This window comes from Bufo gargarizans, chromosome 2 (genome assembly GCF_014858855.1).
Source record: "Bufo gargarizans isolate SCDJY-AF-19 chromosome 2, ASM1485885v1, whole genome shotgun sequence".
Lineage (NCBI taxonomy): Eukaryota > Metazoa > Chordata > Amphibia > Anura > Bufonidae > Bufo > Bufo gargarizans.
In genome coordinates, this window is record NC_058081.1 from 198,007,199 (window position 1) to 198,031,400 (window position 24,202).

Here is a 24,202-nt window from a genome sequence, read left to right on the forward strand (position 1 = left end):
TTTCAAAAATGAAATCATTGTGTAAAACTGACATAAATAAAAAAAAAGTATATATATTAGGTATCACTGCGTCCGTAATAACCTGCTCTATAACAATATCACATGATCTAACCCCTCAGGTGAATACCGTAAAAAATAAAAAATAAAAACGGTGTAAAAAAAGCCATTTTTTGTCACCTTAGATCACAAAAAGTGTAATAGCAAGCGATCAAAAAGTCATACGCACCCCAAAATAGTGCCAATCAAACCGTAATCTTATCCCGCAAAAAATGAGACCCTACCTAAGATAATCGCCCAAAAACTGAAAAAACAATGGCTCTCAGTCTATGGAGACACTAAAACATGATTTTTTTTGTTTCAAAAATGAAATCATTGTGTAAAACTGACATAAATAAAAAAAAAGTATATATATTAGGTATCACTGCGTCCGTAATAACCTGCTCTATAAAAATATCACATGATCTAACCCCTCAGGTGAATACCGTAATATATAAAAAATAAAAACGGTGTAAAAAAAGCAATTTTTTTGTCACCTTAGATCACAAAAAGTGTAATAGCAAGCGATCAAAAAGTCATATGCACCCCAAAATAGTGCCAATCAAACAGTCATCTCATCCCGAAAAAAATGAGCCCCTACACAAGACAGTCGCCCAAAAAATAAATAAAACTATGGCTTTCAGAATGTGGAGACACTAAAGAATCATTTTTTTTTTCAAATGCTTTGTTATGTAAAACTGAAACAAACAACCAAAAAAAGTTGTCATATTTGGTATTGTCGCGTCCGTGACAACCTGCTCTATAAAAGTACCACATGATCCAACCTGTCAGATGAATGTTGTAAATAACAAAAAATAAAAATGGTGCCAACACAGCAATTTTTTGTTACTTTGCCTCACAAAAAGTGTAATATAGAGCAACCAAAAATCATATGTACCCTAAAATAGTACCAACAAAACTGCCACCCTATCCCGTAGTTTCTAAAATGGGGTCACTTTTTTGGAGTTTCTACTCTAGGGGTGCATCAGGGGGGCTTCAAATGGGACATAGTGTAAATAAACCAGTCCAGCAAAATGTGCCTTCTAAAAGCCACACGCCGCACCTTTCCCTCTACGCCCTACTGTGTGCCCGTACAGTAGTTTACGGCCACATATGGGGTGTTTCTGCAAACGACAGAATCTGGGCAATAAATATAGACTTTTGTTTGGCTGTTAACCCTTGCTTTGTTACTGGAAAAAATGGAGTAAATAAAAAATTTGGCAAAAAATTTAAATTCTCGAATTTCATCTCCATTTGCCAATAACTCTTGTGGAACACCTAAAGGGTTAACAAAGTTTGGAAAACCAGTTTTGAATACCTTGAGGGGTGTAGTTTCTTAGATGGGGTCACTTTTATGGAGTTTCTACTCTACGGGGGCTTCAAATGGGACATGGTGTAAATAAACCAGTCCAGCAAAATCTGCCTTCTAAAAGCCACACGTCGCACCTTTCCCTCTACGCCCTACCGTGTGCCCGTACAGTAGTTTACGGCCACATATGGGGGGTTTTTCTGCAAACTACAGAATCTGGGCAATAAATATAGACTTTTGTTTGGCTGTTAACCCTTGCTTTGTTACTGGAAAAAATGGAGCAAATAATAAATTTGGCAAAAAATTTAAATTCTCGAATTTCATCTCCATTTGCCAATAACTCTTGTGGAACACCTAAAGGGTTAACAAAGTTTGTAAAACCAGTTTTGAATGCCTTGAGGGGTGTAGTTTCTTAGATGGGGTCACTTTTATGGAGTTTCTACTCTAGGGGTGCATCAGGGGGGCTTCAAATGGGACATGGTGTAAATAAATTAGTCCAGCAAAATCTGCTTTCCAAAAACCACACGCCGCACCTTTCCCTCTACGCCCTACCGTGTGTCCGTACAGTAGTTTACGGCCACATGTGGGGTGTTTCTGCAAACTACAGAATCAGGGCAACCCATATTGAGTTTTGTTTGGCTGTTAACCCTTACTTTATTGCTGTAAAAAATGGGTTAAAATTGAAAATTTTCCAAAAAATAGAAATTTCTAAATTGTTTCTCCATCTGCCATTAACTCTTGTGGAACACCTACAGGGTTAACAAAGTTTGTAAACCCAGTTTTGAATACCTTGAGGGGTGTACTTTCTTAGATGGAGTCACTTTTTTGCCATTTCTATTCTAGGGGTACAAGGGGGGGCTTGAAATGGAACATGGTATAAACAAAACCAGTCCTGCAAAATCTGCCTTGCAAAACCCATATGGTATTCCCCTCCTTCTATGTCCTCCTGTTTGGCCAAACAGTAGTTTACGACCACATATGGGGTATTTCTGCAAACTACAGAAGCAGGGCAACCCATTTTGAGTTTTGTTTGGCTGTTAACCCTTACTTTATTGCTGTAAAAAATGGGTTAAAATTGAAAATTTTCCAAAAAATAGAAATTTCTAAATTGTTTCTCCATCTGCCATTAACTCTTGTGGAACACCTACAGGGTTAACAAAGTTTGTAAACCCAGTTTTGAATACCTTGAGGGGTGTACTTTCTTAGATGGAGTCACTTTTTTGCAATTTCTATTCTAGGGGTACAAGGGGGGGCTTGAAATGGAACATGGTATAAACAAAACCAGTCCTGCAAAATCTGCCTTGCAAAACCCATATGGTGTTCCCCTCCTTCTATGTCCTCCCGTTTGGCCAAACAGTAGTTTACGACCACATATGGGGTATTTCTGCAAACTACAGAAGCAGGGCAACCCATTTTGAGTTTTGTTTGGCAGTTAACCCTTGTTTTTTTCCAGGAAAAAATTGATTATATTGGAAAATTTTCCCAAAAATCAAAATTCTTAAAATGTATGTCTTTTTGCCATGAAGTCTTGTGGAAGACCTAAAGGGTTAAAAAAGTTTGTAAAAACAGTTTTGAATACCTTGAGGGGTGTAGTTTCTAGAATGGGGTCATTTTTGGGAGGTTTCTATTATCTAAGCCTCACAAAGTGACTTCAAACCTGAACTGGTCCATAAAAAGTGGGATTTTGAAGATTTCTGAAAAATTTCAAAATTTGCTTCTAAACTTCTAACCCTTGTAACATCCCCAAAAAATAAAATATCATTCCCAAAATGCTATAAACATGAAGTAGACATATGGGGAATGTAAAGTCATCACAATTTTTGGGGGTATTACTATGTATTACAGAAGTAGAGAAACTGAAACTTTGATATTTGCTAATTTTTCCAAATTTTTGGTAAATTAGGTATTTTATTATGCAAAAAAATTAATTTTTTTGACTTTATTTTACCAGTGTCATGAAGTACAATATGTGACGAAAAAACAATCTCAGAATGGCCTGTATAAGTAAAAGCGTTTTAAAGTTATCAGCACTTAAAGTGACACTGGTCAGATTTGCAAAAAATGGCCTGGTCCTTAAGGTGAAAATGAGCCTGGTCCTTAAGGGGTTAATCAACCCCACTTTGGTTAGCTATATGACCATGTGGGTTTAGCCCCTTTGTGCTGGTGGCGATATGTCTGCCAATACTCCTGTCTATGCTAACTATAACTACGCTAAATCAATCTGCTATATATATATATATATATATATATACACACACACACACTCTGATTGGACACCCTGCATACATACATTATACTGGGGAAGTGTGAGGTGGCTTCTGTACCGCTGAGGAAGCCAACGACGAAACGCATTGGCTGCACTAACCACTGCTGTATTTCGCTGTAGTATAATAATTGCTGTTTTACGATTCCCGCTATACACTAGATTTTTCTTTACTTTAACTTTATGCGTTGATGTTAATTTTTTTTTTTTTTTACCATTGCTGTTTTTTACCCACTTCTTGGGTGTATACGAAGCCACCCTATTTTTAGCTTCTCTGTGATTTTATTAGCATGACGATTTAATAACATGTGTATTATTACTCATACACATGTTGGTACTGTGTGTTAATTTTTGAGGCACATCCTGAATATTGGTTTGTTCAAGCCCAAGGTTTAGGTTTTAGGAATATATGATAAATGGATCCATAGGGCTCCATTTACCTGATGGAGAATAAAAGACCTAAAACGTGACAGTATACAGTTTTGGTGGTAAAGAACAGCATAAAAAGCTATCCACACAAAGGTTTAAGAAAAAAAAAAAGAAGACATATGAAGGGCGGTATGCTTTTTTTTTATCACAATGGCAGCCTGTTAGCGACATATCCCGCTGAATACCTATGCAGTGTGATAGCTTGCAACCTCCAGTCAGATATGTGTCCCCCAGACGTACATACGTAGCGCCAATGTAGGCTGAAAACGTGATGCGATCAGGGCCTGACACTGAAGGGGATTAGACTTTTGCACATTACGAAGAGCCCGTGGCTGTTTACATGACCAAACTGCACCTGATAATTGTTCTTAATCCTGTTTCCAGTCTACACATTAAACAATGAACTGGTCATCAAACACCACGTGTCAGGAAATGAAAATACCTGTGCGTAGGCAGGTTTCATACAAGCATCATCATAGTCAACGCAAAACAGGATGCAAAAGAGTACAAAAAAAGAACAACCTGACAGTCTATGTTCAGAAAGAGCGGCAGACACTGCATGCCATTGTGGCGCACCATAATCATTACCTTAGGCTACTTTCACACTTGCGTTCGGAGCGGATCCGTCTGGTATCTGCACAGACGGATCCACTCCTGTAATGAAAACGATGGTATCCGTTCAGGCGGAACCGTCTGCATTATATTTTACTAAAAAAGTCTATGTACAATTTGTATTCAGACGGATCCGTCCAGACTTTACATTGAAAGTCAATGGGGGGCAGATCCGTTTGAAAAATGCACCATATTGTGTCACCTTCGAACGGATCCGCCCCCATTGACTTCCATTGTAACTCTGGACGGATCTGTTTGCCTCCGCACGGCCAGGCGGACACCCGAACGCTGCAAGCCAAACGCTGCCAGACTAATGCATTCTGAGCGGATCCTCATCCACTCAGAATGCATTAGGGCTGGACGGATCCGTTCGGGGCCGCTTGTGAGAGCCTTCAAACGGAACTCACAAGCGGAGCCCCGAACGCTAATGTGAAAGTAGCCTAAAGGGCTCTGGTCACACAAGGTCTGTCCTGCTGCATAAGTTTCCAATCAGAGCCACAATGGGATTTTTATCTAATAGCGAATGCCATCACTTGGCCATCATATACCATGATGTTATATCGCCAAGAAATGTCTTAGCCCCAATTCACATGTCAGTGCTTGCTCAGTGATTTCCATTCGTGAACGTTAGCAAAAACCACCCAAAAATTTCGGTACACAAAATCACGGATCCTGAAACTGCAGATACCATCTGTGTCTCACACCCATCAATAGAAAGGACGCAGACCAGAAAAGGACAAGTTCAATATTCTGTGAAACAGCCACACGGATCTGCAAAAAAAATACGGATGTGCGCATGATCGCATAGAAATTAATAGGTCAGTGTGCCATCCGCAAAAAAAATGCAGATAGCACACAAATGAAAAATACGGTTGGTTGTTGCATGAGGCCTTACAGAAAGATTTCTTCCAGTTCTGTATTTGTGAGCCAAAATCAGAGAGATGTGTGGGCTAGGCCTTAAGATTATGATCAGTGTCAGTCCACCCTATGGGATCCTAATGATATTGAGCATCAAAGGAGGAAGCCAGTTTCAGTTTTGTGAGCACATGGGCGCTCATGGCCACCCGCTTGTACAGGGAACACATTTCTATTCAGTACCCGATCTGGCAGCCATTTTACATTCTGTGTTTTGCTAGTGTATGTAATGTTTGAGCGTAAAGAGTTGATGACGGCGGATAACCCTCTTGCCCAACGGCTGACCGCTGGCTTGTCGGAAATGCTAGCCGCCAACTACTGCCATATAAACTGGTGGACTAGGAGGCCTTTAGAAAATTTGTGGCCATTAGCACACTGCAAACGAAGGTCTCCGAAAGGAAATATTTCTCCCAGAAGGGCATCCCAGAGTTATATGGCCACATTCAGCGGCAAGTGAATATATCTCTGGCACACCGTGTCGGTGCCAAGATGCATCTGACCACAGACACGTGGTCTAGCAAACACGGGCAGGGAAGGTACATAACTTTTACTGCCCACTGGGTGAACCTTCTGACGGCTGTCAAGTATGTAACCCGTGGCACCCGTGCCTCTTCTTCTCCTCCTCCTACTCCATCCTCCGTCTTCTCCTCCTTTCCCACTGCTTCCAGGCTCCCCAGAACCTATTCAACGTGTCAGGTGAGACGTTGCCATGCTGTGCTGCGGCTGTTGTGCCTGGAAGCCAAGAGCCACACCGGTCCTGCACTGCTTTCAGCTCTGTGGTCACAGGCCGATCAGTAGCTAACCCCGCTCAATTTGACAGTTGGTAAAGTGGTGTGCGACAACGGTGCCAATCTGCTGAGCGCGCTGAAACGGGGCAAAATGACACACGTGCCGTGCATGGCACACGTCCTGAACTTAGTCGTGCAGCGATTCGTTGCCAAATACCCCGCGTCCAGGACGTCTTGCGGCAGGCCAGGAAAATCTCTGGCCATTTTAGAAGATCTTACACGGCCATGGTTCGCCTTGCTGACGTTCAGCAGCGACACCACCTGCCCATCAGACGTCTGATTTGTGACTGCCCGACGTGCTGGAACTCCACCTTGTATATGCTTGATAGGCTGCTCCAGCAGCAACGTGCTGTTAACGATTACCTGTACGAACTCTGCAGCAAGACAGGTTGTGGGGAGTTTGGTTTCTTTTCACTGCGCCAGTGGCTGCTCATGCGCGACGCATGCAGATTTCTGCAGCCATTTGATGAGATCACCAAATTGGTCAGTCTGAGCGAGGGCGCCATCAGTGACATCGTACCTTACGCCTTCTTTCTGGAGCGTGCATTGCGTTGAGTCATTGATAAAGCCATCGTGGAGCAGGAGCTGGAAAATGAGGAAGTCGCAATGCTGAATGAATTCCCAGGGGGGCTACTCCATCTGAGACAAGTCAGCAGGAGTCTGAAGAGGAGGATGGTGGCTGGGGGGAGGAGGAGGAGGAGCAAGAAGAGCAGGCTTTAAACTTTTCAGGGATCCCTGGTGTTGTCCATGGCTGGGGGGAGGAGACTGAGGACGACATTCTCCTGGGCGATGAGCAGGAGCCAGGGCGCTCCACCGCTTCCAATTTAGTGCAAATGGGGGCCTACATGTTCCAGTGTTTGAAGAGGGACCCCCATATAAAAAGCATAAAGGGTAAGAAGAACCAATACTGGTTGGCAACATACTTAGATCCCCGGTACAAACACAAAATGGCAGACATGTTACCAGCATCACAAAGGGCTGGCAGAATGCAGCATTTCCACCCATAGCAAAACAGGTGCGGGTAGCAATCCTACCGCACCTGCAAGAAGAGGGCAGTTTGAAGATGTGTTGGTCACTTCGGATAGAAGATCATTCTTACTGCCAACCCATCGACCGCTGCCCTATGAATACAGCCTCAGGGAATGCCTAGACTGACAGGTGTCCGACTACATCGGGTTAACGGCCAATGTGGACGGGCTGAGAAGCTAGGAACCCCTGGACTACTGGGTGTGCAGGCTTGACCTGTGGCCAGAGCTGGCACAATTTGCCATAGAACTCTTGGCTTGCCCCTCTTCAAGTGTCCTGTCCGAAAGGACGTTCAGCGCAGCAGGGGGGATCGTCACCAATTAGCGCACATGCGAAAGGTGCGAGTTTCACTAAACGCACCCTGAACGCATCTGAACCTAATCCGTATTGTTGCCGTGAACGAGGCCTAACAGGCTTTATAGAGGGGGTTCCCTGTTCAGCATACCCTTCTATGAGGCAGATCTGACAGCTGCTAACAAGCATGTATTAGGGTACTAATTAATTCATTTTAAATGGAAAATAATGCAGGATCCGGCATTCTGGTAAGTGTTCCGGAATTTTGGACAGAGAAAATGCTGCAGCATGCTGCGTTATTTTCTCCATCCAAAAACCGTACAGTGACTGAACTGAAGACATCCTGATGCATACTGAACGGAATGCTCTCCATTCAGAATGCATTAGGATAAAACTGATCAGTTTTTTCCAGTATTGAGCCCCTAGGACGGAACTCAATACCGGAAAAGTTTAACGCAAGTGTGAAAGTACCCTTAGGCCTCTTTCACACTTGCGTTGTCCGGATCCGGCGTGTACTCCACTTGCCGGAATTACACGCCGGATCCGGAAAAACGCAAGTGTACTGAAAGCATTTGAAGACGGATCCGTCTTCAAAATGCTTTCAGTGTTACTATGGCACCCAGGACGCTATTAAAGTCCTGGGTGCCATAGTAGTAGTGGGGAGCGGGGGAGCAGCATACTTACCATCCGTGCGGCTCCCGGGGCGCTCCAGAATGACGTCAGAGCGCCCCATGCGCATGGATCATGTGATCCATGCGATCACGTCATCCATGCGCCTGGGGCGCCCTGACGTCACTCTGGAGCGCCCCGGGAGCCGCACGGATGGTAAGTATGCTGCTCCCCGCTCCCCACTACAGTTTACCATGGCTGCCAGGACTTTAGCGTCCCGGCAGCCATGGTAACCATTGAGAAAAAGCTAAACGTCGCATCCGGCAATGCGCCGAAACGACGTTTAGCTTAAGGCCGGATCCGGATCAATGCCTTTCAATGGGCATTCATTCCGGATCCGGCCTTGCGGCAAGTGTTCCGGATTTTTGGCCGGAGCAAAAAGCGCAGCATGCTGCGCTATTTGCTGCGGCCAAAAAATGTTCCGTTCCGGAACTGAAGACATCCTGATGCATCCTGAAGGACGGACTGTCCATTCAGAATGCATTAGGAAAATCCTGATCAGTATTCTTCCGGCATAGAGCCCCGACGACGGAACTCTATGCCGGAAGACTATAACGCAGGTGTGAAAGGGCCCTAACATGGTCAACTACCCATTTCACATCATGCCCCTGTATTGTATTCTCTACACCTCCTACTGTGTGGCATGCATGACCGGATGACATATTGGGGGAGATTTATCAAAACTGGTGTAAAGGAAAACTGGCTTAGTTGCCAAATGGCAGCCAATCAGATTGATCCTTTCATTTTCCAAAGGAGCTCAGAAAAATTAAAAGGTGGAATCTGATTGGTTGGGAAGCCAAGCCAGTTTTACCTCTAGAATACCTGTGTAATACAGTGCCATACTGGGCACAAGATTGCGGCCCTGTATCGGGAACGGAGCCCCGCAAGGTAGTGGCTGGAGGACTCTGGTCCGGCCACCACCAAGCGCTCTCACCATAGAAGTGAATTGGATCGCACCGCGCATGACCGGCCACCGCTCCCATTCACTTCTATGGGCCCGATAGAAATAGCTGAGCCAGCGCTTGGCTATTGTTGCCGGCCCCATAGAAAATGAATCATGGGTGGCTGCGCATGCACAGTGTGCCCTCCACCACTTTTGGGGCTCCGTTCTCGATATAGGTATGGGTCACACACCTATCAGACAATGGGGCATATCCTAGCGAAATGGCCCCATTGTCTGAGATGAGAATACCCCTTTAATGAAATACTAGAGTGAGTCATCTCTTCTTGTACGGTATATACACGTCATATAATCTATCCGCACAGTACATAGTTTTACTTGGTAGATCATTAACCCAAAAACAAACACTCTCCTCCCCAACAGGATCTGTCTCCTGAAAACTGGCCCAGAAAGCAGTATAGCTTTTATCTATTTAGTAGCATAATGAAGACATTTGCAGCATTAGACTGCATTACGACTTATGCACGCAACCTTGGTTTTTGTTTGCATCCGATCTGCATTTATTGCAGGTCTTATGCACACAACTGCATCCATTTTTTGTGGTCCACAAATCGTGGCTCTGCAGATTTTGATGTGGATTTGCTGGAGATTTCACCCTTTGCATTTCAAAGGATGACATCTTCACTGAAAATCCGCACAATTGATATACTGCAGGTCAATTTCCATGCCGATTTTGAAAATCTCTATTTAGATTGTACTGGTTTAGGCTAATTTCACACAAGCAAGTTTTCCATCCAGATGCCATATGTGTTGTGAACATACAGCATCCTGACCCATTCATTTCAATGGGCATGTATGTGCACGTGAGCGTCGTCTTTCACCATCATCTCTGCGTTCAGGAAAAATGGCAGCATGTTCTATATTGTACATTTTTCATGCAGCCCTGGCTGGATATAAGTGAATAGGGCTTGCCTGAAAACCGTAAACCATCTGGATGAAATGTGTTTTTTTTACTTACGGTTGCTTTATCAAGTGGTACCTTGGAAAAGAACCTGAGTTCGGAAAATGTTTTTTTACAGTAGAAATTAATTTATGAAGTTATTATGAGAAGTCTCGCGAGAGTTCGCAAAGTAATAACTTCGGCTCATAGGAGCCAATACATTCTAATACTGTAAGAAGCGCTCACTCTGTACAGTATTGAAACTAATTAATATGCAAATAGACTTCGGATGTTTCATCTGAAGTCGATTCGCTCATCCCTAGTTGCTATGGGTAGCTATGCCAGTTATCCTAAACCTCCCCCATTGAGTGTTATTCTTCAGTTTTTTTCACGCACATGAAAAATGCATCAAAACTGATTACATCCACGCAGAAGAAAAAAACTGAAATATTGAACTAGGGCTGCAACGAGTACTCGACTAAATCGAGTAATTCTACACAAAAAAAAAAATCCTCGATGCTAATTTTTTGCATCGAGGATTCGTTTGTGTCATGTAGCACTTGCTATTACTCCCGCTCCGTGGTCTCCCGCTGCGCTCGGAATCCTGACCTCCTGACGTACGCACGCTGTGACCCGGTGCGTTGTGTAAACTTTTTTGGGGTTTGTTGGTAGTTTTTTTTTGGTTATGGAGGGACCTGCCATTCCCTCTCATTCCATTTTCCCCTAGCCTAGTGCTTCTCAAATAGTGGGGCGCGAGCCTCCATAAAGGGGGGCTCGTTTGACCTCGGCAAACACTGTCATATTGGATGTCCAGATCGGATTATCCGACTCACTCGCAAGCGGCGTCCCACACGGTGTCGGTTGCCTAGCAACTCTACGGCTGGAGAGAGGGAGCAGCGCGGCGCGATCACTGGAGATTGTCCCAGCGCAGCCCCAGTAGCAGCCCGACGCGGAGGACCACTTGACCGCCAACGCACGTGACACATGCAGAGGACCCGTGGAGATAAACAGGAATCAATACGCCGGTTCCTAGTGCCACTCACAGAAGAGAAAGAACAGGACGTCGGCATGTCACCAAGGCAGAGTCGCAAAGATACATCCGCAGCATCACCAGGTGGGAAAACAAGAGCTGAAGCACAGAAAGAACATAAAGAGCAGGGGTCAAGGAGAGGAGGTAGGACAAACACAAAATCTGATAATAAAACTGAAAAGGGGAAAAGAAATAGTAACCAGGGGATGGAGGAGGAAAAAGTATACGACGAACTAGAAGGCAGTACCCTGGATCAAAAGGAGGAGGGGGAAGGTGCTCCTTTAAATCTTTTCTGCTACAGTTAATAAAGCTATTCTTTGTTGTAAATTGATCCACCTTTCTTTTTTTATTCTCTTATACGTTAATAAGGATACAGTGTTATGCAGAGGTGTACTTATAACAATTTTATAGACAAATGATACTATTTACAGTCACGCGGGGGGCGCGAAATGTTTTCTTCTTCCTAGGGGGGGCATGCCGCATGACAGAAAATAATTGAGAAGCACTGCCCTAGCCTGAGATGAACCCGGGTGTAGCTGCTGGGCTCATTGCTGTGGGGATAAAGACAGGGCTGAGAGCCTCATTCAGGGTCAGTGCCTGGAAGTTGCATGACCTGTGATGGCTATGAAAAGCCTGATCCCAGTGTTTGGTTTTGTAGTATATAGGTGAGGTAACCTAATGTATAGTTAGCGCCCAGATGGGCAAGGTAATTTCTGGTGGATGCAAAAAGTGACTAATGAACTTGCATGCCACTGTCTTGAAAGGGGCTGTGCCGATATAGGCATTTGCCCCTCATGGTGACAATTGAGACTTATATTTATTAGGTTGTATGGTTTGATTTGTCTATCTCCCCCTATTTCCCTGCTTTCCCTCCATTATTCTCCACAGGTGAATCAAAGGTCAGCCAGGCAACCAAAGGTGATTGGCCAGGAATGGTTGCTGATCGGTTGCTGGGCAAAGGGCTAATTTTAGCTGAAGTTATGGATTGGCTGAGTCAAGTTTCAGCGGGAAAAAGAATGGGTATTTATTGTGGACACTCACCTGTGGGAGCTCTGTCAGCGGCTGGGGAGAAGAAGAGGAAGGATCGTGTCCCGCCCGCCCTCCCAATGTTTTAGTCGCGGTCTTTGGAAAGGGGGGAGTGTAAAAGGGTGGGGGGGTTAGTCGCTCAGCCTTACTGGGTGGACTATGGATGAGTAGTGCACTAATGGACTCGATTTAATATTGCAAAAGTTTAATGGCTTAATAATTTATGGTATTTTATTATTTATGGTTACCCACCTTTTCCCCCCCCTCAGTTAATAAAGACCGCGGCCATTTTTTTATCCACAATGGTAGTTGTGTATTATTCATTATATTATAAGGTAATTTGTCGAATATGGCACGATGTGTTGGATGGAAAATAAAAGCTGTTTGGACTTTTAAGTCCTGATATTTGTTAGTCTGTCATTGCCGACCCCACCATAAGTACACGGACTTCACAACACAACTAATAAGATCATTTCTCTCATATTTCAGTGAATCATGGACATGTGCCGCCGGTGGACTCCTCAGACAGCTCTAGTATCCACTGACTTTCATGTGTGTCTTCTTCACTCATCACGGGTTTATGATGGACCTTGTTGACACCACAAAAGCACACTGTATTTTTGTCCATGATTACTGATCCCTCATGCACATTATAGTCTATGGTTCCATAAAAAACATGGACACAACACAAAGGGTATCTGTAGTAAGTCCATTGTTTTCATGAATCATTGCTCTGGAAATACATTTTCAGCCTAGTAGTATCCAAGGAACAAGGATCACACATGGAGATAAAAAAAATGGACACACAGACCAAACACAGATCCTTCAAGGACACCTTCATAGATGAACCAATGAGCAGGGATGTCGACGCGGACGTGTCAAAGAGGCCTAAACATTTTTTTATACATAGCAACAGTTTGTGACGCTGATCTGTCCATCCACGTCAGCCTGTTATCCTACACGTATGCTTCTGGCTGATTTTTCTTTGGGTAGTGCATAACGTTTTCAATGCATGTGAACGGGAAGACAAAAACTCGATTTACATGCACTGGATGCAGAATGTTTGGGAATTTTATTGTATTTTAAGCATCCGTTATGCTCAGTTATGCACATTTTGCATCTGTTTAAACCATCTTTGTCTGAGATCCGTTATTTTAGATGGGGAAAAAAATAGTTTGTGTAGGAATTTTCTTCTGTCTAAAATAATCAATACAGATATGGCTAAAACGGATGCAAAATGAGCATAACTGAGCACAATAGATGCTTAAAATACAGTATACGTTTAGGTTTTTTTTCTGGTTTTTTTTTACGGTGATTTGAACCCGGCCTTATTCCTCGGGTGTCATTGTATATAACCACTCTAAGGGGTCATTTACATGGTGTCTTTTGCAGTTGACTTTGGCGCAGACTCTGCATCAAAAATCCGCCTCCCATTGTTTTCAATTGGAGGTTATGCCCGTGCCAAGGAAGATGAGGTCTATTTTCGGCATGGTTGCAGCCATAACTGCAGCCTGCTATTGAGAAAAAAGCGAGACAGATTCCAGATTTCTGGTGTAGAATCCACATTAAAAGGGGTTCTCTGGGAATTGAAAAAATGAAAATACTTAAATATTCCTTTATTATACATATATTCCCAAATACCTTTCATTAGTTATAATGGTTAATTTTGTCTAGGGAGCAATCATTAGGAGAAATAAAATGGCCGCTGACATATTAGTGCACACAAAACCTGTCCTAATCACACAGGAGGACAAGTTACTATACAACACTGAGCTAAAGAACTGCCTCATCCTCCTCTCTTCTGTACTTGTCAGGGATTATAATCCTGAATACAGATGATAAGATCTTCAGCTGAATCTCTGTAGGAATGGAGATTATGAGTAGAGATGAGCGAATTTCATATTTTGAAATTTGTTCACGCTTCATTTGGTGGTAAAAGCAGAATTGTGGTATGGATTCCGATACCACGGAGCATAACGTAATTCTATTACGGAATGCCTTTAGAGGCATTCCGTTATTCATTCCGTCATAATACAGGTGAAGATCATATTAAACTGTATTCAGATCATATTAAACTGTATTCAGGATCATATTCCCTGACAAGTAAGAGAGGAAGATGGCCCAGCTCTTTAACTTGTCCTCCTGTGTAATTAGGACAGGTTCTGTGTGGACTAATAGGACGGCAGCTATTTTATTTCTCCTAATGATTGCTCCCTGGACAAAACAAGCCATTATAACTAATAAAAGGTATTTAGGAATATATTTCTAACGAATGAATATTTAAGTATTTTAATTTTCTTAATTCCCGGAGAACCACTTTAAAGTCAGCCTGGATAAGACACCATGTGATCGGCCCCTTAAGGTTTATTCACACGGTGGTTTGTCAGCACAGCAAAAAAACTGAACACTTGCAATTAGGTTTTCCCCCAGGTTATAGCTGATGACTAGGGTTCTCATCCAGACCCCCAGTGATGAGTTTAAAATCAGGGTGACCTTCTAACAAAAGGTCCATCCAGTTCACAATTCAGCAGGACAATAAACACATGTACATTATAAGTTATTAAGGCTACTTTCACACTTGCGGCAGGACGGATCCGGCAGGCTGGTCTCCCTGTCGGATCCGTCCTTCCGCTGTTTCAGCCGGACCGCTGCTCCGTCCCCATTGACTATAATGGGGACGGGGGCGGCACCCCGTGGCAAAACGGCAGTGCGCGGCGAAAGGCTGCCAGACTAAAAGTCCTGCATGTCCGACTTTTTAGTCCGGCGGTCTCTGACCGCGAACTGCCGTACTGCGCCCCCGTCTCCATTATAGTCAATGGGGACGGAGCGGCGGTCTGGCGAAACAGCGGAAGGACGGATCCGACAGGGAGACCAGCCTGCCGGATCCATCCTGCCGCAAGTGTGAAAGTAGCCTTAAAGGGAAACTGTCAGTAAGTTCAATCTGCTGTTCAATCACTGCTCATCCCGCATTCTAGAACTTCATAGTGTTAACACTGGCTTTCAGTCGGTGATACTGCAAGTTTGTGCCTAGGGAGAGACCTGTCAATCACAGTGAGCAGTGGGTATCTAGTTGGGAGCCGCCTAGCGGACATTTGTCCTTGTGTCTTGCACATAAAACTAAAGGGGTCTGAGCCTCGCCACTGCATTTTGCGGCTGTTGTGATGGAGAGGTGGTCACACACGCACAGCTCTCTACGTTCAATACTACGGGCGTTCCTGAAACAGGAGAGTACGCTTGTATAGCAATTTTCAGAACTATGGAAGTGAATGGAGAGAGCTGTGGAGGCACTGCAGCGCATGCGTGACTCTCTCAAGTAACTTCCATTGTCCCTGGTAGTCAGGGCCCTCTATTATAAGTGCAGTCCCAGAGGTGGAGCAGACATATAGGGCATATCCAGCAGATAATCTGGTCTGTCTATCCCATCTAGAGACAGGGCATCCCCATCAAGGTTCTGCTACAGCCATTGGGCAGAGACTGCTGCGTGCTGGGTGGTGACCAGGGGTGCACCTAGCCTTTCTGCTGCCTGAGGCAAAAACTAAAACGCCCCCTCCCCCAGTGCCAATTTCTTAACCTAACCCCTTTGCCACAATGAAAGCGCTCTTTGCCCATGGCCCTTCCGCTGCCCATGCCTGAGGTGATCGCCTCACCTGGCCTCATTGGTGGTGCACCCCTGATGGTGGCTCTAAGCCAAGTGTGACTATATTGCAGAAGGGTCGTAGTAAGATCCCTGTGATGCTCACCAGGTTTTGCATGCCTCGCCAACTATACCACCCAGAAGGTAGGCGCATCTGTCAATTTGACACCGGGTAGGAGAGTACGCCTGGAGGAACACTTTAAAACCAAGCTTTCTCGAAAGCAAGACAAGGCTTTAGAGTGAAACAGCGTTCATTAAGATTGTGAGAACCATCACGTAGTCATACTGCCAATGGTTACGACAGAATGGCCTTGCTGACAGTTTCCCTTTAAGGTACTTACACTGCATTTCTTAAGGAAAACTACAAATGCAGCGAAAGAAAAAGCTTCTAAGGAAAGTATGGTCAGATCCACCTACACAAGAGGTAACCACACCAGAAACATATGGCAATACTTACCCGAACCATGGATACCCTTCCAGAGCTGTGGATCTCAAACTGACCCTCATCTGCCTCCAGGTCATAGCTGAAAGAGGCATCACCAATGTCTATGTGACCCAGTGGCTGGGTGTCCTGAGGACTTTTAAAGTAATAGAGATGGCACCTTCTTGGGTCAAAGACAAACCAACGATTCTTGAAGCTCCTCAAAGGTCCTTTTCCAGAGAGCTTGGCCAGATGTCCACAAAGCCTGGGTGGTGAGTCTCTGGTGAGGTCTCCAGATGATGGAGTCTTGTGATCTCCAATGGGAGGGTCCTGACTACCTCTTCTGTCTTCCACCCCTGGCATCTCTGTGACCTCTGGCATGAGTGGGTCTTCCCATGGGGCACTGGTGCCCAGTGTCTCCAGTGAGAAGCTGGAACTTCCTAGAAGCTGCAATGCAGAGTGTATGAGGGCTCAGCACCAGTATATCCTGTCAGCTGCACATGTGATCGCCGTACATTTCCTCTGCTCTCCGGGCTCTGACCACTGCGCCTCTCTCAACCACTTGTCTTGCTAAAAGCCTTCGTTCACACTCTGCACCCTCCACTGCTTTCCATATCCCCTGACTGCAAGCCAGCGCAGTGCTTCATGGGAATTGTAGTTTCCCGTCCAGGAAAACCTAAGCACGAATCAAAGCACAAACTACATTACCCGTCATGCCTAGCCGTGCCATGAAAGTAAGTTTCAGAGGGGCGTATGTTTCCCCTTTAGTGTGACCAGTTCTTAGCCAACTAGTCACGACCATTGCAAAATAAATATATTAATATGGTTTCCACCCTAGTGTACAGAGCATTGCCACGTATGTAACGCTGGAGCACTCGTGCCTAGCACCAGTCTAGTTCACACACATGAATACTGCAAATAAACGTTTCCAGGAAGCCTGAGACGTGTCCCGGTTAAGGAGAGGTCTGTCAAGGTGTGCAGGTCCTATCCCAGGACTGTCTGCCCCCCCTGCACAAAGAGCTGCACACTGAGCCCTGACACATTAAGAGGGTTATCCAACCCCTATAATGACCCCCTAATGGCTGGGCCCCTCATGTAGATTATATCTACCCCGCACCCCGACACCTGGGTCGCTCCTGATCCCGACACAGCCACCGCTGCATGTCCCCGGTGACGGTAGTAACAGGGACGAGCCTCCCTAGCGTCACACGCGATGCTAGGAAGGCTTGGCGGCTGTGCGGGGATCAGGAGCGACGCGAGTGCCGGGGAGCGGGGTAAGTATAACCTCGGTGAGGGGGCCGGGCATATTTGGTGGGTCATTATAGGGGTTTAAACCCATCATGCACCATCGACAATTGCGTTTGGAATCCAGCAACCTAATTTAGATGGGGCACCAAGCATTAACAGGTGTCTTCAAACTTGTAATCGGTCAGTCTGCCTATTTGAAGGGTGAAAAGTAGTCGTTGTGCTGTTTGGTATCATGGTGTGCACCACACTGAACATGGACCAAAGAAAGCTAAGGGGAGAGTAGTCTCAGGAGATTAGAAGGAAAATTATTGAAAAACGGTAAAGGCTATAAGACCATCTCCAAACTGGATGTTCCTGTTACTACAGCTGCACATATCATTCAGAAGTTTAACCCCTTTACGCATTTGGATGTAATTGTATGTCCAAATGGCAAGTAATTTACTGCATTTAGAGCTCTTTCACACCTGCGTTATTGTCTTCCGGCATAGAGTTCCGTCGTCTGGGCTCTATGCCGGAAGAATCCTGATCAGTTTTATCCTAATGCATTCTGACCGGAGTGAAATCCGTTCAGGATGCATCAGGATGTCTTCAGTTCCGGAACAGAACGTTTTTTGGCCGGAGAAAATACTGCAGCATGCTGCGCTTTTTGCTCTGGCCAAAAAAACTGAAGACTTGCCGCAAGGCCGGATCCGGAATGAATGCCCATTGAAAGGCATTGATCCGGATCTGGCCTTAAGCTAAACGTCATTTCGGCGCATTGCCGGATCCGACGTTTAGCTTTTTTAGAGTGGTTACCATGGCTGCCGGGACGCTAAAGTCCTGGCAGCCATGGTAAAGGGGAGCGGGGGAGCAGTATACTTACCATCCGTGCGGCTCCTGGGGCGCTTCAGAGTGACGTCAGGGCGCCCCAGGCACATGGATGACGTCATCGCATGGCACGTCATCCATGCGCATGGGGCGCTCTGACGTCACTCTGGAGCGCCCCGGGAGCCGCGCGGACTGTAAGTATACCGCTCCCCCGCTCCTACTATGGCAACCAGGACTTTAATAGCGTCCTGGCTGCCATAGTAACACTGAAAGCATTTTGAAGACGGATCCGTCTTCAAATGCTTTCAGTACACTTGCGTTTTTCCGGATCCGGCGTGTAATTCTGGCAAGTGGAGTACACGCCGGATCCGGACAACGCAAGTGTGAAAGAGGCCTTAGATGTACAGTCACATCCAAACTGCTTACCAAGGCTGTGACACTATAAAGTGTCACAGCCCCGGAGTCTCTCCTCTCCCGGAGAGCAGACACACCAGGGAAGCCGGCAAGGGACCAATTAGAGTGATCCCTTGCCGGCAAGCACTGCGATTAGTTAGTCTCTGCAGACTAACCAATTGGAGCGCTTTAGTGTGAAAATGCCCGTTTCTGGCTGTGATCTCCATGCTGGAGATCACAGCCTGAAATAGGGTAAGACCCCTTGTGTGCCCCAAGTGCCCCTAATACTTATATTGTCCCCAGTAATTTAGTGGCCCACATAATGCCCCCCAGATGCCCCGATTGCCTCCTGGAGCCTGATCCTCTCTGCCGTCTATGATGGCAGCGACTCAGGAACAGAGCCGATGCCATTAGCGGAGAGTGCCAGCTGTAACTTACAGCTGACACTCTGCTGCTAAGGCCGAAATCAGTGTTGGCACCGGTCCCGGCCGTTTAACCAAATAGATGGCGTGGTCCGTAGCTGCCTGAGGCATCCATGTGGTTGAGAGGGAGGGAGCTCCCTCTCTCTTCCATCAGGCCGCTGCTGCCGCTTACAAAGGCATCCGGGCTGCCATGTACCTAGGGAGGCTGATCAGACCCCGAGGATCAGCTTTAGTGTAACTGTAATACAGACTATATACAGTGCAGTGCAATAGATGACTACTGCAATGCACTGTATTGCCATCAGGCCCTCTGGATCTTCAAGATCCAAATGGGTCTTGATAAATAAAAAAAGTGTAAAAAAAAAACCATAAATTACAATAAAAACTAAATAAAAATGGGCTTTTCTCATATCCGTTTATTTATATCCTTAAAAAAATTTAATAAATAAAAAAATCTACACATAATTGGTATCACAGCGTCCGTAACGACCTGATATATAAAAGTATCATGTTCCTTATCCTGCAAGGTGAACGCCGTAAAAAATAATGTAGAAAACAATCACCTCACCTCCACAAAAAACAAGCCCTAACACAGCTACATTGGTGAAAAAATAAAAAAGTTATGGACTTTAGTATATGACTGTGATGAATACCACACCTCGTGCCCGCTTGACGTCAGCCATGTCGAGCTCACGAGACCTGGTATGATCACGGGTTTGCCAAAAACACGAAGTTATGCCCTCCAGTGAAGCACGTAAGGTCAGGTTGGTATAGTTTACACACACACCTCCTGTCCACGCGGGCACAGAGAGGCAACAAGCTGAGAGAGCCTTTTCACTGCCGCAGTGAAACAGTGCCTCCTCAGCTCGGGTATCTGCCACCAGTTCTCGTTTGATATAAGCCCCGTCCGCTAACGTTATTATATAGGGTCAGAAACCAACCCGCGGTAGCTTATAACTAGGCCGAAACACGGACGTGGGGATTCGTGATCGAGATACAAGATAGCACAAGATTAAATTATAGATTTAATCGCCGTAAGGGCACACTAGATTTAACACAATATACACAGACAATATATACAGTGGTCTGAGGTTACAGATACAGGTTATATGGTTATAACAGGGTTAAGCAGTTTAAAAGTCAGTTACCGGGTAAGATGAAAGTTCCTTTGAGATGTTCTTTGCTGGAGTCCACATGAAGGGCCGTGTTCTCAGCTATTTCCTGGTTCCCTCTAAACACATTTGAAGGATGTGACCCCTCTTCAGAGAAAAACGTGCCTACTTGCTGGTACCAGACTTTTAACCTGTAGCCAGCCCTTCCCCTCCCGGCCTCAGGGAGGAGTCCACTCCCCCTCTTTTGGGCTGGCAGCAAATCACCCACAAAACCCTTTAGGGTTCATAGCTCCAGACCAGAGGGTCACAGGGAGATGGTTCTGGGACCAATGGACCTGCCTTGGTTCCGGCTACAAGTAGAGCCCAAACCTGGTACCGTTATGTGGTTTCTATGGGGAGATATGGATATCGCCCTACCCTGACCTTGTTCCAGTAAACAAAGACCTTGGGAACGTACCTCGTGGCCACCGGGACACAAATATGTATCCGGTTTGCGCCTGTGATGGCCAGGCGATTCATAATTCCTTATGAAAGGTAGGTGCCAACATGTCTGGGAGGTCTCATTGATCCTGGGCAAGGGCGGATACCCCATGCTGAGGGTTTTCCTGCAGGATTCAGTTGGCTCCAAACTGGTGGACTGAGGTGTGACCTTCTCCTTGAAGCCTGGACCCCCTGGGGGCTTTCTTCCTTGCCAACTGACACTCAGATGGTTGGGGGGGGGGGGACTTATTTTGCAGTACACTGAACATGCCAAGAGGTGCATCAAATTACAATCAGGACATGGCTGACAGTAAATATTAATCCATATTCCTCACAATGACTATGAAAAATATTTATTTTTAACAAAGAAGTGATTTTATGCTGAAAAAGTAGTAAAACATTAAAAAGACTATATAAATTTGGTATCGTCATAACCGTATCAACCCACAGAATAAAATGATCATATCATATTTACCGCAAAAGGAACCCCATAAAAAATAAAAAACACTGATACAATTGCCATTTTTACCCAATTCCCCTCCATAAAAAATGCTATAAAAAGTGATCAAATAGACTTATGTACCCCCAAATACCTATAAAAACTACAGCCTTTCCTGCAAAAAAACAAGCCCCCACAAAGCTACATTGGTGAAAAAGTAAAAATTTTATGGCCCCTAAAACAATTACATCTTAGAAAATCCTAATGCCGCTCCTTCCCTTCTGAATTATGCCGTGTGACCACGTACAAGGTGTTGCCGTATTAAGGAAAAAATGCATAACAAATTGTGGTGTGCATTTTCTCCTGTTAGCCCTTGTAAAAATAAAGAATGTAGGGCTAAAGCAACATTATATTGGAAATAAAAATTAATTTTTCATTTTCACAGCCATGCGTTTCTAAATTCTATGAAACGCTTGTTGGGTCAAAGCATTCACTTCACCACTATATTTATTTCTTGAGGGGTGTAGTTTCCAAAATGGGGTAAATTTTGGGTGTATTCTTTCTAGAGGTACCTCAGGGTCTCTTCAAATGTGACATGGCACCTGAAAACCATTCCAGCAAAATCTGCCCTCCGATAACAATATGGCGCTACTTTCCTTCTGAGCCCTGCCATATGCCCATACAGCAGGTTACGACCACAAATGGGGTGTTTATGTAAACTGCAGAATCAGGGCAATAAATATTTAGGCTTGTTTGGCTGTTAACCCTTACTGTGTAACAGGAAAGATTTATTAAAATTGAAAATCTGCACATAAAAAATGACATTTAAAGATTTACCCTCCATTCTCCTTTAATTCTTGTGGAACACCTAAAGGGTTAACAAAGTTTGTAAAATCAGTTTTGAGTAACTTGAGGGGTGTAGTTTCTAAAATGGTTGGTTTCTACTAATTAAGTCCCACAAAACGACTCAATAACTGAACTGGTCCTTAAAAAAGTGGGTTTTGTCAATTTTCTTAAAAATTTGCTTCTAAACTTCTAAGTCTTCTAATTTCTTGAAAAAATAAAATGGCATTTACAAAATGATGCCAACATAAAGTAGACCTATGGGGAATGTAAAGTAATAACTATTTTATGAAGTATCACTATCTGTCTTAAAAGCATAGAAATTCTAATTTTGAAAATAGCGAATTTTTCAAAATTTTCTGCAATTTTTTTTTTTATGCATAAAGGTGAAACGTATTAACTCAAATTCACCACTGAGGCTACTTTTACACTCGCGTTTGGTGCGGATCCATCATGGATCTGCACAAATGCATCCTTTCAGATAATACAAACACCTACATCCGTTCAGAACAGATCCGTTTGTATTATCTTTAACATAGCCAATACGTTTTCTATTGTGTCAGTGAAAACTGATCTGTCCCCATTGACTTACATTGTGTGTCAAGACGGATCCATTTGGCTCAGTTTGGTGTCCCCCTCCAAAGCAGAATGGAGGCAGAACTGAGCCAAACCGATACATTCTAATCCTTATCCATTCAGAATGCATTAGGGGAAAACTGATCAGTTTTGGACCGCTTGTTAGGGCCCTGAATGGATCTCACAAACGGAAACCACACTGACACGTCAGATTTGAAAAATGGGGCTCCAGCATTTGGTCCAAACTGGCTGTCGCTTGAACGGGTTAACCCTTTCAAGACCCAGCCATTTTTCACATTCATGACCACATCTAATTTTGCAAATCTGACATGTGTCACTTTATGTGCTATTAACTTTGGAATGCTTTTATTTATCCAAACCATTCTGAGATTGTTTTCTCGTGACATCTCATACTCGCTGTTAGGGGCAAATTTGGGTCGATATGTTTTACCTTTATATTATAAAAAATCAAAAATTTAGCAAAAATGTAGAAAAAAAATTATTTTCAAAATTTTAATTTCTATGCCTTAAAGGCAGATAGTGATACCTCATTAGATAGCTTTTACTTAAGATTACCTATATGTCTACTTTATGTTGGCATAATTTTTAAAATGACATTGAATTTTTTTAGGACGTTAGAAGGCTTAGAATTTAAGAAGCAATTTTCAAATTTTCTATAAAATTTTCAAAACCGAATTTGTCAAGGACTAATTCAGTTCTGAAGTCACTTTGAAGTCCTTATATAATAGAAACCACTCAAAAGTGACCCCATCATAAAAACTACACCCCTGAAATGATTCAAAACTGGTTTTACAAACTATGTTAACCCTTTAGGTGTTCCACAAAAATTAAAGGAAAATTGAGGTGACATTTGCCATTTTCAGTTTTAGTGCAGATTTTAAATTTGAATCCCATTTTTCCTATAACACAGCAAGGGTTAACAGCAATACGAACCTCAATATTTATTACCCTGATTCTGCAGTTTGCAAAAACATCCCATTTATGTTCGTAAACTGCAGTATGGGCACATGGCAGGATTCAGAAGGAAAGAAGCAACATATGGTTTTTGGGGAGCAGATTTTGCTGGAATGGCTTCTGGGTGTCGTGTCATATTTGAAGACACCCTGCAGTACCCCTACAGTAGAAACTCCCAAAAAGTTATCCCATTTTGCAAACTACACCCCTCAAATAACTCATTGAGGCGTTTACTGACCACTTCACCTCACAGGCGTTTCATAATATTTAGAAACACTTGGCTGTGAAAATGAAAATTTTAATTTTTTTACAAGAAAAATTACCTTAAGGCCAGATTTTTCATTTTAACAAGGAATAACAAGAGCAAATGCACCCCATAATTTGTTACCCATTTTCTCCTGAATATGGCAACACCCCATATGTGGTCGTAAACTGCTGTATAGGCAAAAGGCAGAATTCAAAAGGAGAGGAGTGGCATTTGCACTTTCTAACATGGAATTTGCTGATATAGATTTTAAGGGCCATAGCTTTTCTTATTTTGTTGTTGAATGGGCTGTGTGGGGGCTTATTTTATGTGGGATGGGCTTTAGTTTTTAATGGTACCATTTTTAGGT

At 44.1% G+C, this 24,202-nt stretch overlaps 1 protein-coding gene across 1 annotated transcript in view; it reads right to left on the reverse strand.

The window, feature by feature from the left end:
- Nucleotides 1-16,942, reverse strand: part of TBC1D2B (TBC1 domain family member 2B) — a 63,357-nt gene extending 46,415 nt beyond the window's left edge. The window contains exon 1 of the mRNA XM_044283372.1: nucleotides 16,330-16,942. Coding sequence (XP_044139307.1) covers nucleotides 16,330-16,674 — 345 coding nt within the window. The 5' untranslated portion in view covers nucleotides 16,675-16,942. The remainder of the gene's footprint in view (nucleotides 1-16,329) is intronic.
- Between the last annotated feature and the right edge of the window lie 7,260 nt (nucleotides 16,943-24,202).